The 13,151-nt window shown below is 39.7% G+C and overlaps 1 protein-coding gene and 2 non-coding genes across 3 annotated transcripts in view; all 3 read right to left on the bottom strand.

Annotated features, from left to right (window-relative positions):
* LOC136256598 (nuclear pore complex protein Nup155-like) overlaps positions 1–13,151 on the bottom strand; it is a 34,279-nt gene that overhangs the window by 1,407 nt on the left and 19,721 nt on the right. The window contains exons 23-28 of the mRNA XM_066049573.1: positions 7,065–7,168; positions 4,320–4,449; positions 4,157–4,267; positions 1,904–2,024; positions 972–1,216; positions 232–338 (exon numbers count right to left, since the gene is read on the bottom strand). Of these exons, the coding sequence (XP_065905645.1) occupies positions 232–338; positions 972–1,216; positions 1,904–2,024; positions 4,157–4,267; positions 4,320–4,449; positions 7,065–7,168 (818 nt within the window). The remainder of the gene's footprint in view (positions 1–231; positions 339–971; positions 1,217–1,903; positions 2,025–4,156; positions 4,268–4,319; positions 4,450–7,064; positions 7,169–13,151) is intronic.
* Positions 3,568–3,640, bottom strand: Trnat-agu (transfer RNA threonine (anticodon AGU)). Its single transcript has one exon. It is a non-coding gene; the product is annotated as a tRNA-Thr (tRNA).
* Positions 4,887–4,959, bottom strand: Trnat-ugu (transfer RNA threonine (anticodon UGU)). Its single transcript has one exon. It is a non-coding gene; the product is annotated as a tRNA-Thr (tRNA).

The raw sequence follows: 13,151 nt of genomic DNA, 5'->3' as shown, positions 1-13,151 counted from the left end.
CTTGCACTTTTACGGCTTCATGTACGTCACAAACCACAACATCTTGTCGTTACGCCATAACTTCACGATACGCCTTTCTACAGGGGTATATGAGAGTAGGATACTCTCCTTAGTATATATATTATGAACTCTTGGTATTACTTTTAAAAATACTATGTAAGTATAAACTAGTTAACACATTCATGGCATGCTTATCACTATGTGTACATGACATTATCTAACAATTCTGACCTTTCATATGCCACCATGGAGTGAGGTGCTGAGGCATACTCTGCAAACATGCATCGGATCACGTCTAGAATGTGTAACGGTCTGTGATACGATTGCCAGATTGGATCCTATAAGGAAAATGACATTACATAAGTGATCAAGCTTTCAAAATGAGCATGTGGGCACAAACCATATCCCATCACAAAACAGGTCATATCTCAGTACCAGGGTAGAATATTTGCATTCTGTAACTTGTATTACAAAGCCAATTAAAAGCTCAATGAGGGTGTAATATTGCTTGACGATAGCATAATTGCAAACTAATATATTAGCAATGAAGGTTTGAATTGGTAGAGATTTCACACACTGTTTTCGAAGGCACAGCCACATATATAAATACATAAGAAAACTTTACAGAACTGCCTACTTAGAGCCTTATCAAGGAGATCATGAAGTATACCTTAGCCCTGTTTAGGGGCTACTTGACATAAAGAGATGGTCTAGCAATATTTAGGACCTTTTGAAAATGGCAGCAATAAAAAAAGACACTCCACTGGACACATAGTTAAGTCCAATGACGCCACTATTATAGAGTACAATACACTTAATAAAACTGTATGCATACAAGTAAACATGGCTCTTTGCAACAGTCCCCCTGTATTTTGTGATTCTAAGCTAAACTGTTTCCACATAAAATGGCTGTGAGCCCTATATATGCTCTACCTCTATGTTAAATTCCACACACAATATGTCTGCCTTACTCTAGCCTTAAACATTTGGTCATATAGTGGGAGTAGATCAACATAAGATACTCCAATCTCTCTCATCGTTATGTAGACAAACTTGACATTCCAACACTTCTCACAACTGTATTGCTCCAGTAATTTAATGATCAGTGGTAATGGGAAATATTTCTCAGATGGATAGTGAGCTTGTCCAAGGGCAATCATCTTCGTCTTCAACAGTCGTGGAATACCATCTGTGTCCACTGTAGTACCATTGACCTCTGTGTAAGAAATGAACAAGAAACATTTAAGGGACACATCCTAAATGTGCTCCATTGTACAATGAATCGCACAGAGTATGCTGTTGGTATACAGTTAAGGATACTAATTAGAATCACCAATTCCCATCTTTTAAAGCTTAATATCTACCCTATTTTACCAATAGGTGATAGTTAACTGATACCCGATTGTAGGTCTCTACAAGTTACATCAGTGCATAATACACTAAGCTATACTATGAGGGTGCACATACATCATTAGTCAAAGCTGCTAATCACACAAGTATCCAAGATAGGGCTTTTAGGGTATGGCTTGTGGTCACCACAAACCATCAAAAATATCACCTAAGTACATTCCAGAGTCTTAGTACTACAGCTGAATGGTAATATTTTTGCTAGCCACAGCTCACATATAACACAGTGGATAATACAGCTATACAACCCGAGCCCAACATGCAGTTCGAGGTTAAATTCTCTATAGGAAGAACAACACTTCATTTATCTGAAAAGGTTCACTAATAGAATTGGCACACAGGCATTTAGGTATAGAAGAGGTACGTACAAGTGTTGAAAAGGAATCTAATTTTAAAAACACTGCCAATGAAATGGTGCTAAAATTTTCACAGGCACACAATTGAATGCAAACGTATCGTATATGTGACACACTACACACTCATATAAAGCTCATACCTTTGTCTATAATATTCTGCCATAGTGATTCAATCAGGGCAGTGTCGTCATGATTACCACAGTGGATGATTGCTAGTTGACACTCATACAGATCAAATGGTTCAGCAAAGTCTCCATACATCTGTGATAGTAGTAGCAGTATACAATATGTTACTTGTGGAGAGTTCACTCATATGATATGCTGTATATAATGTAGCTATAGCAGAATAAATTCACCCAAAATATTAAAAGATGCGCATATAAACAAAACTGCATAACTGTAGACTATAAATTTCAAGCCCTAAAAATTTGCCTTCTAGAAGAACTTCGCATAGCTATTGTACAGAGAACACTTCAGTATAGATGAGTGGCTAGATATTCAAAATAAACAGGATGCCAGTATTGTAGTGACTGTTTTATTAGAGTGCTTACTGCACACAGGTGTCTAAATAATTATTAGTAACTATCAACTGCAAATGGAACGTTAAAGGTGTTAAAAATTGTTGGGGGTACATTACACATGGTTTGCGTTTATTGTTAAACAAGGCATATGCATATACCATATAGTGGGTTATTGTAGCATCTGAAATTTCCCACGAAATTAAAAAATCGTGGCAGAAAACTTAGTGATTGAATGGCAACACTAAAATCTCGCTTTTAATTAAGATATCCACAAAAATCCAATGTGGAACAAGCACAAACCAGTTTTGTTTCGACTAGCAGAGCAATTTGTGATCTATGGCGTAGTACACGCAACCATTGCATTGCCTTGTCAGTTGTCTTTCACATCCCCAGTTGTATCCATCATTACACATAGTTCTAGTTATGCATGGGCTGGGAGAAAAGAACTGGACTTTGCTAGCAGGCCTGCAGACTACATCGCAATCAATTTTAGTTTGAACCATTAGGTTCAGGTCAGGCGCACCTTTCCTTATCTGTACTTCTTGCTTCGACTTGCATTAACCATTCACAGCTTTATCCCTGGCTTTAGCTGGGCAAATGTATCTTTCCAGAGTGCTTAGTGATGAAGCTATGACCTTAGACTAAATCACGTGATGACGTTATTACAGTGCCAAAATTATTGCGAATTAAATTTTAGCGAATGACCCCAAACACTAAAATTAATTCCTCACCATTAAAACCCACTATACGGTAACTGCATAGAGCTCTGTATATAAGAGTGTCCAATAGTCACGTTATTTTATCACCTATCACATACATTACAAGGGACAATCTTTTTGAGACACGGTTAACTATAAATTTGAATGTTTGAGATTACGTGTATCACTTGGATTGTGTCGTGGTGACAATCAAATGCCTGCAAAATATGAAAATTGCTTTTTGTACATTCTCAAAAAAAATTATGACAACAATTGTCTGACTACTGCCATAGTACAGTGGAACCTGTTATCCAAACCCCTTGGGAATCCAAGGGGTGGTCCATAAGTCTGAAAAGTCCATATCTCTGAAACTGTGTATAAATAACCTTAAAATAGCATAGAAAACATTTTTAAAAATTTCAGTATTATCAATTATCCTAATAGAACAGTCACTACTCTAATAGAGCAGTCATTTCCGTAGTTTGGTTAACGGAGAATCCAAATAAGTGGGGTCCGGATAACTGAGGTTCTACTGTATAGGAAATATTCCCCAAGAAGAAAAAGAAGAAAGAAAAAAAAAAAAACAGCCCCAGAAGAGAATTGAACTCTTGACCCCTGGTTTACTAGACCAGTGCTCTTACCACTGAGCTACAAGGGCTTGTTGTAACATGTGCTTTCAAAACCACATTTTCTGAAGTTGGAATAGCCAAAAACTAGGCTACCAAGTTGCCTACTGTGCTTTGTCTAATGCAGTAACTCCCTTACTAGCATGTTTCACTGTATCAAAGGTTTCTACACAAGGAAAACCACAACATTAAATTTTTAAACCAGGTACATCTCCAAAGCCAGCCCTTGGGTTTCAAAGTTGGTTCAAGAAAAAAGTGTGTGTGTGTGTGGGTGCGTGTGTGTGTGTGCGCCTGCCTGCGTGTGTGTGCCAGCCTACCTACCCATCACAGTTTCAAACTGTACTTTCATGAATTGAACACCCAGAAAGGAAATTTTTACAAAAGTGTTCTTGTTCTGAACGTCACTGAAAATACCTCATGCCCTTGTATGCTTGGTATAGGTTGTATATCATAATCTCACATGAAATAGATCGCAATGTTTCAGCATAACCAGTCATCCAAAAAACATCCATTTCGGGACAAAATATTAATATGTTTATAACACCTACCTTAGAGAGGTCCAATAGTTCAGCATTGAGCATATCAAGGGCATTTGTGGTCTGGTGTGATCTTGGTAGGGCTGCAACAGCATGAAGGAGTTGTAGTTGTAGCCTAGCAACCTGGTGGTGTGCAGTAATAAGATAAATCATGATTTAACACGAGTCAGCCTACTTCCAAACGCTCTTCAAGTTGATGAAGAAACTCGCCTTCACTGCTGGCAGTGGTTGCTAGGTTACAGCACTTGGCACACATGACTGCCCGAGACAAACACTCAATTCGCTGATCCAAACTGAGCTCAGAACTGAAAAAAATCAATAGATACAATAGTACAACAATGGTAATATCCAATACACAAACTTTAGAGATAAAAAGTGTTCAAGGACAACCAAATACAGCATATAAATACTGACAGAACTGACGACAAAACATCTTGAGGGATTTACCATATAGCTAACTGTTTTGAGGGGCAATATTTTCAACAGTGTCTGGGGACAAGCCCAAAAGAATAACACATCAAGACAACAGTGTTGTTTGCAACTTGGATTTGAACAGAGATAGTGTTGCTTTCAATCAAGTCATTTCGTAAATTATTCAAATCTTGGATTTGCCTGAATGTAGTATATATGGAGGTCTAAATTTTCACTTTCAACCCCCCAAAACCTTGAAATCAGCAAATATATATATCAGGCTATATGGTACGTAATAAAAATGTGATGCAAAAAATAAGAAGAAAAGGAAAGCCTCAAAGGAGATTTGAACTCCTGACCCCTGGTTTACAAGACCAGTGCTCTAACCACTGAGCTACTGAGGCAATACTGTATAATAACCACTTAATAATGTCACTATAATTACAGTTCTTCATACAAAATAACTCTGAGTATTGAAATTAAAATTGCTGGTTACTCTTTGTTAGTCAACCTTCACGATAGTCATATTCATCATCACAGAATTGACTACAGTGCACAAGTATACAGGTCAGACATGTAGAGATGTGCAATAATATCGATAGTGTGATAATCGTATCGCAGTGGTTCATTATCGTGGTATGATAATAGCTTGTGATTATTGTGAGCACCAATATTATACATTCTTACAATTACTCGAACAATTAAAACATTATTCATTTATGTATTCTAATTGTTTTCTGAGATTGAACTTTGCTGCAACATATATGCATTTGGGTATACAGGATGTGCCTTTACCCGTATTAATAGAAAATAAGTAAAATTAGTGCTACATTGTGCATCTTATCATTTGGATTTATTATCGGATAACTATCGTATCATGATGCAATTATCGTGAATAATCGATATAGTTGCAAACGTATTATCACACATCACTTGCATACTCAAGGGCATAGTTAGGGGGATTTCAAAAATTCCCCTCTGAAATTTTAACTAGGGCTGGGGCGAATATTGAAATTTACCTTCGAATATTCATTTGTAAAATGTTCAAACATTCGAAACTTCGGTGTTAGCTTTCAAGTTATAGATTTTCTTGTACTTACTAACATCCATCTTAAGTTTTATCTTTCTAAACCTATTTAATAAGTTTTGCAAACATTTGGAAAGTGTATAGCAGCAGTACTGAATTATGCGATCGATTGATTGCAAATGGGCGTGTCTGCTATACTACAATCATGCATAGGCAAAATGGCTAAACGGATGTTTTCCTGCAATATCTATCACTTTATAAGGTGTTTCAAGGCTATAACTATGGTAGCAAGCTAAACTGCGATGGTTTAAAAGTGGGTGTGGCACTCGTGAAAGAGACGAATATCGATCGTGCAAGATCAATAAGCAGCTGCAATAAAGACAATGACATTTATTTGTAATTCTTTCGTAGACTATGAGTACATTACGAAACTTCAAAGGATACTTTTAAAATTTGAAGTTTACTTAACCTTCGAACCACCGAAACATTTGAAACTTCGTCCCAGCCCTAGCTTGCAGCTGGAACACCAGACTATTTTAGTTTAGCAGCACAAATATGCAGAATAAATGGGAAGAAGGCAGGGTAATAGGAACTTACACTGATTCCTCTAAACAAAGGAATGCCATCCTTTAAGATCGAGATACTCTAATAGAGCAGCCAGATATATTCTAATAGTGCAGTCAAACTACTCTACTAAAACATTCATAACGGAAAATAATATACAGTATTGTTACAATTTTTAATACAAATGTACTGTAAGACTACAGTAACTTAAATTTAAAGCAGCTAAATCTTCAGTTTTTCATTTCGATTGGAGAATTAGGATCACTACATTACCTGACCAGCTATAATAATGACATTTTTAGGAACCAAGCATGTGTTGAAAATAGTTTATACCATAACATATGAATCTCGCAAATTTTGTAAAATCATGAATACGCCCCTGATACTACAGGAGACCCTCAGTTATGCAAAAGAAAAGTGATTGCTCAATTAGTAGCAGGTGAGTGTCCTATTATGTTGAGCTTTACCCCTTTAGAAATGGTAAATTGCTATTATTGTAATATATTTAATTTAATTTAGTTTATTTATTTGTAATTGCTCTGTCATATAGAGGATTTACTCTTTCAGAGGCAAAAAATGTAAGGAGCTTGTACCTGTTGGAACCAAAATTGTTGCCCATATTATAGAAGATTTCCCCACAAGCACAAGTGCATGCAACCATACCACAAATTTCATTACTTGGGACCATGCTGTGGTGCCCTTTTTAGTTAGTGACGTGTCCTTATTTTAAGAGCAAAAATGTGTGTACATCAAAACACATAGGACCAAGGACAAAGGTCCTGATTATAAAGGTGTCCTGATTTCACAGGACCACTCACAAATGCCTTGTTTATCAAGGTGTTCACAATTCACAGTGCTTTTATGAAGGATTTCAAAGTATGTATTACCGACTATTAGGACACTACAGCCACAGCTTACCCAGGCTTCTCAGCCAGTCGGTCCAACACTTGAGCAGCTGCTTGATATTCTCTATTCTTCTCATAGTACCTCCACAACAAGTTGAGGATCTCCACAAAGTTATCCTAAACACAATGTTATTATGACAAAGACCAACACAACATGTCAAACACTAGTTAGTAACATATAACAGGTTGATGGGAACTTTACAGCAAATGGAGACTTTAAAGTTTAGGTGTGCAATGAATTCATCATCGTCTACCAAAAATTATCACACTATGTGCTGTGTATAACTAAATATCAAGCTACCAAATAATCTTTCAGTGTACCTGATTATTAGTAGGGCACTAGAGCTCAAACGAATAGCCGATTATTCGGATTAATATTCTTGTATTCGAATAATAAAAATACCCTCAATTATTTGCATGTGATTGTTATACAAAGGCATGTGATTAGCTGTCAGCAATTAACACAGTGGACTTGACACGATGCTAATGAAAGGAAAGGATGGTGGTGATAAGGCAAAGGCTAGAAATAGCATTAGGCAGCCACTAATTGGTGAAGATGTACCAATGCTGTGGCAAATCGCCATAAGTGCAAGACTTTGTATGGATTTGTGGCTTGCTTACTCCAGGTATATATATATCTAATCCAAAACAGCCAAGCTGTAAAAAAAGTGTGCGGCCCTCAGAAAGGCTATGGTGAAAAAAGATGTGAAATCCAAGGTGGCGGCCAAGAAATGGCTGTGATGGTAGGTTAATGGTAAAAATTTTAATAATGACAATTCAGGTAAATTTTGTGAAGCGGCACAAAAATTCACCTGAATTGTCGTTATTAAAATTTTTACCATTAACCTACCATCACAGCCATTTCTTGGCCGCCACCTTGGATTTCACATCTTTTTTCACCATAGCCTTTCTGAGGGCCGCACACTTTTTTTACAGCTTGGCTGTTTTGGATTAGATTTCATTTCTTTTTGTATTTGTATACCCCAAAGCCGGCCTATGGCCAGCTTTGGGACTATTTTAACCTATGTTTTTTTTCTTTACCACAGGAAGAAGAAAAGATGAAGTAGATGTACTTTAAATATTTTATCAGTAAATGTACAAATTATATATATGTGACCGGATTTGCGAAAAGGGGTCTTCCACACACATCCAATTTACGAATTTTGGCAGTTCATAATGTCAGATAGGAAAATAGCATTGCCTTGAAATTTGGACAGTGATGAGTAACTACATAGGTTAATGCATGAACAAAATTTCAGGTTAGTATCTTCTTTGAGCACAAAGGTATGGTCATTCAAGTTCATAGAATTGGATGTGTGTGGAAGACCCTTTTTCGTAAATCCAGTCACATATAATACATATGTGACCGGATTTGCGAAAAGGGGCCTTCCACACATCCAATTTGCCAACTTTGACAATTGATAACTTCAGATTGGAAAGAGCTATTGCCTTGAAATTTGGGCAGTGGTGATTTCTTTGCAGCTGAACTCTCTACGTGATGGTTTCTTTTTAGCTGAACTCTCTACAAGGTAATTTCTTCTAGCTGATCTCTCTACAGGGTGATTTGTTTGTAGCTGAACGATCTACAAGGTAACTTCTTCTAGCTGATCTCTCTACAGGGTGGTTTCTTTGTAGTTGAACTCTCTACAAGATAACTTCTTCTTAGACTAGCTGATCTCTCTACAGGGTGATTTGTTTGTAGCTGAACGATCTACAAGGTAACTTCTTCTAGCTGATCTCTCTACAGGGTGGTTTCTTTGTAGCTGAACTCTCTAAAAGGTAACTTCTTCTAACTGATCTTTCTACAGGGCAATTTGTTTGTGGCTGCATTTTCTACAGAGTGATTTCTTTGCAGCTGAACTCTCTATACATGGTGGTTTCTTTGTAGCTGAACTCTCTACAAGGTAATTTCTTCTAGCTGATCTCTCTACAGGGAGATCTGTTTGTAGCTGAACTATCTACAAGGTAACTTCTTCTAACTGATCTTTCTACAGGGCAATTTGCTTGTGGCAGAATTTTATACAGGGTGATTTCTTTGCAGCTGAACTCTCTACGTGGTGGTTTCTTTGGAGCTGAACTCTCACCAAAGTAATTTCTTCTAGCTGATCTCTCTACAGGGTGATTTGTTTGTAGCTGAATTCTCTACAAGGTAACTTCTTCTAGCTGATGTCTCTACAAAGTCACTAGTTTGTAGCTGAGCTCTCTACATGGTGGTTTCTTTGTAACTGAACTCTCTACAAGGTGACCTCTTCTAGCTGATCTTTCTACACTGTGATTTGTTTGAAGCTGAACTCTCTACAAGGTAACTTCTTCTAGCTGATCTCTCTACAGGGAGATTTGTTTGTAGCTGAACTCTCTACATGATGGTTTCTTTGTAGCTGAACTCTCTACAAGGTAACTTCTTCTAGCTAATATCTCTACAGGGAGATTTTGTTTGTAGCTGAACTCTCTACATGATGGTTTCTTTGTAGCTGAACTCTCTGCAAGGTAACTTCTTCTATTAATCTCTCCACAGGACGATTTGTTTGTAGCTGAACTCTCTACATGGTGGTTTCTTTGTAGCTGAACTCTATACAAGGTGATTTTTTCTAGCTGAACTATCCATTTCCATAGTTGCATGAACTCCCTACAAGGTAACTTCTTCTAGCTGATCTCTCTACAGGGTGACTTGTGTGTAGCTGATCTCTATACAGGTTTCTTGTTTCTAGCTGATCTCTTGAATTCTCTTCAGGGTGACTGCTCTATTAGGATGACTGCTCTATTAGAGTATCTCGATCTCGCACTTGCTGCACCAAGTTGGATTTCGTGTTATAACTCCGTGGCTTTAAGTCTGATTCTTCTACACCATTGATGAGCCTTTCTAAGATGATTACTCCATCTGTACAACGATTTTCAAAGCATTACCCGAAGCGGTTTATCTGGTAGGCGTGGCAAGCAGTCGTTATTTTTATTAGCTAATCTCGATTGCGTAACTGTTACACACTGCTGGTTTTTTCGTTGTATCTTCCTGTTTTTTAGCTCGATTTCTTTCAAACCACAAAAGGTTTGAGATTCAATAGTTAACCTATTCACCCACTGATTTTCAGCTTTTTCCCATTCGCGGTTTACCCTGTAGGCGTGACAACATATTGGTGTTAATTTTCGTGAATAATCGCTCATAACTCTTTGCCTGTTTATCGTATTCCAGCCAAAGTTGGTACCGAGATGCGCCTTTATATCCCCCTTCTGTGTGCCAAATTTCAAGGCAATCGGATATGGCGTTCGAGTTTTATAGCAATTTTTTGTAAGTGTGCGACAAGAAAAAGAAAAATAAGAAGAAGAAGAAAAAAAAAACGAAGAAACTGAGCCAATTTTTGAAGTCGCATATCTCGGGAACGCGCGAAGCGATTTCGCTCAAATTTGGAATGTGGAGTGCTGCAGTTGGGGGGAATGTCCACAGCAAAAATCGTCTTTTTTCATCAAGGAAGCACAGAGCTACGGAGGTGCGAAAATTGCGTTTTCTTTCTTCCTGTCAATATACTCACGGGTGTTACGCGCCGGCTTCTTGGGCTGCACGACACACTACCGTGTGTCTTGATACTTCTACTTTTTATATGTAGTTTAACTTGTTAAATGATGTTATCCGAGGAGTCCAGTCCCAGATACGTATACGTTATCACCGGAAGCCGGTGATCACGTGCTTCAGTTATCCTGGCACGCATCCAAGTCAAGTTTCCACGTGGTTTGCTCTTCAACTTGTCTTCTCAACCCGTCATCGTGCAACACCTGTGATCGTTTGGATTGCAGCTTGCTACACCATGTCTCATCTGGACAGCAACGTTCCCAGCAGCATCGCGACCTCCGTGACAACAACAGCTGTAGGACAGACTTCTTCAGCCGACCTGTTGACAACTACAGCATCTCTGCCCGTCATCACGACGGCCCCTCAGACGATGGTACTAAGACTAAACGACGAAGCACTGCAGCGAATCATCACCGGAGTAGCTGATCAGCTGAGGGCCCCAGGAAGATCTGAGTTGTCTACCGAAGCATCTACCAGTGCCTCCTACCAGGATCCACCGCCACCTCCAACCACACTACAGGTTTGTGTCTGATACTACTCTTGTTAGCAGCAAAGCGTTTGCTCCATTGCATGGGGGAAGTGCAGCTGTGATTACCCCTCCTAGCCCTCTTTCCTTCTCCTATCGTGGAGAAGTGACTTTAGTGTATTTTTGTACTGCGCTAGAAGCCCGGGGTTCGTAATGCAGCTCACCCCCTACCCCTTCCCTCCGCAAATAATCCTCCCCACATTGCCTTTCATTATAGTATAGCTACGCGGGAGCAAGGAGGGAGCTGAAAAAGCCTGAGCGACCGGCATAAGTCAGCCCCCAGCCAGGTTCAGCGCTGCGGACCTTGACGAAAACACACGGGGGCCAACTAACTTTGGCCTTGGTAATATCCGTGGCTAGTCCAGGCTTTAGGAGAAACCCCTTTAACTTGGCTTAAGTACCCGCCCGTAACCACTAGGTTGCCTGACGAAATCAGTTATGAATCTACTATTATATACCTTGTTACAGGAAATTTAACTATTGTATAGCTTAATCTATCAGGCCACTTTAAACCCAACCCAATTAGCCCTAAAAGGTAAGTGCATGCTCTCAGTAATTCCTGCTTATATAGCACCTCCATTGACAAAATCAAGGCAGCTATATTGAAGGCTCAGACCACCTGGACTACCATTTCTGCTAGCTATTCACTACTCCATGCAGGACAGTAATGGGGACATAGCCTGGCTTGACCCCACTGGCATGAGGCAACTCACCACCACTGAGGAGTCACCACCCCTTAACGCCACTAAATGCCAAAGCAAAAAAACATAGCTAAGCTTGCAATGGAACTCTCCATCCCATCTATCAACCAGTCACTGGTACCAAACTATGGGCTTTCAGTTGAGCAACCAATGACTGTGCCTATCATAACTATGGTAAGGCATCCTGTTACTCAAACATCAGACAGATGCAATAACATGGGGAAAAAAAATGAAAATAAAGCAAACCAAATAGACGGCCAAAATAAATCAATCTAATATAAATAAGCCGATTGAAAGTTAACAAGAGTCTCTAGAGCAGCCAAATGAGATAAAATGCGGAGTTTAAGTGCTGTTATTGCACATGGGCAAAATGAAGCCATAACTCCCAATGCAACGGCCCATATGCCCTTATCAACAGCCTCCCCCCTCCTGTTACAAGGGTGGGCACATGGGTGTGCATAAAAAATAAACAAAAAAAATGAATAAAAAATAAATACAACAAATAAAAAGTAAATAAAAAAAAACACACCGAATCTTGTACTAATGCCCACCTTTTACCATCTACTACAGGTGGAGGACTGGGCCAGATGCCACCCCACAATCAGTTGGCGAACCTGGGTGTGGCCACCAGGATCAGCGGCCCTCAGCCCCCTACCTGGGGTCAACAATGCCCCCTGGCTCCCAGGGGGTAGGAGGAAGTTGCCAACAGGGAACTGCTCTGGTTCAATCCAGCTCGACACCCATCGTCTCCCATACGATGGGTCTACAGTATGAGAACAATGGTCTTCACAAAAGCAGCTCAAGCTCAATGGTGTACGTCGGACCCGAGCTCCCTTGGCTCCCCCAACGTCTGGTGGACAAGATACTGGCAGGCGACTATGTAGACTTTAATGACCTGCCCCCAGCTCGAGGAATCTGCAAGCCAGGAAGGCAATTCACCATCGAGGATGAGATGGCGCTCTCCCAGAGCCAACAAGGTCCACGCCGAAGGCCAATTGCAAATTTTTGTACATGGGCTCAATGCTTCATGCTGTACACCACAGTACTGGTATCCCACTACCCCAGTAAAGCAGCTGATCTTGCTGCATACATGTTCAGGACTGCTTGTCATGCCAAGAGGTTCAAGTGGCCTTCCTGGGTTGTTTATGACCAGAATTTCCGCCAGGAGATGGCGGGAAGGCCTCAGGAGTCATGGGCCAAGGTCGATTCTAGCATCTTCTCCAGGAGCTTCTTGGGCATGGATTGCTCAGCTGGAGGCTGGTGTGAATCATGCCTGTCCTTCGACCATGAGTGCCCCCTGGGCCCTTCCCC

This window comes from Dysidea avara, chromosome 5 (genome assembly GCF_963678975.1).
Source record: "Dysidea avara chromosome 5, odDysAvar1.4, whole genome shotgun sequence".
Taxonomy (NCBI): Eukaryota; Metazoa; Porifera; class Demospongiae; order Dictyoceratida; family Dysideidae; genus Dysidea; species Dysidea avara.
The sequence above is the reverse complement of the archived record's forward strand: the minus strand, read 5'-3'. Positions and strand labels throughout refer to the sequence as shown.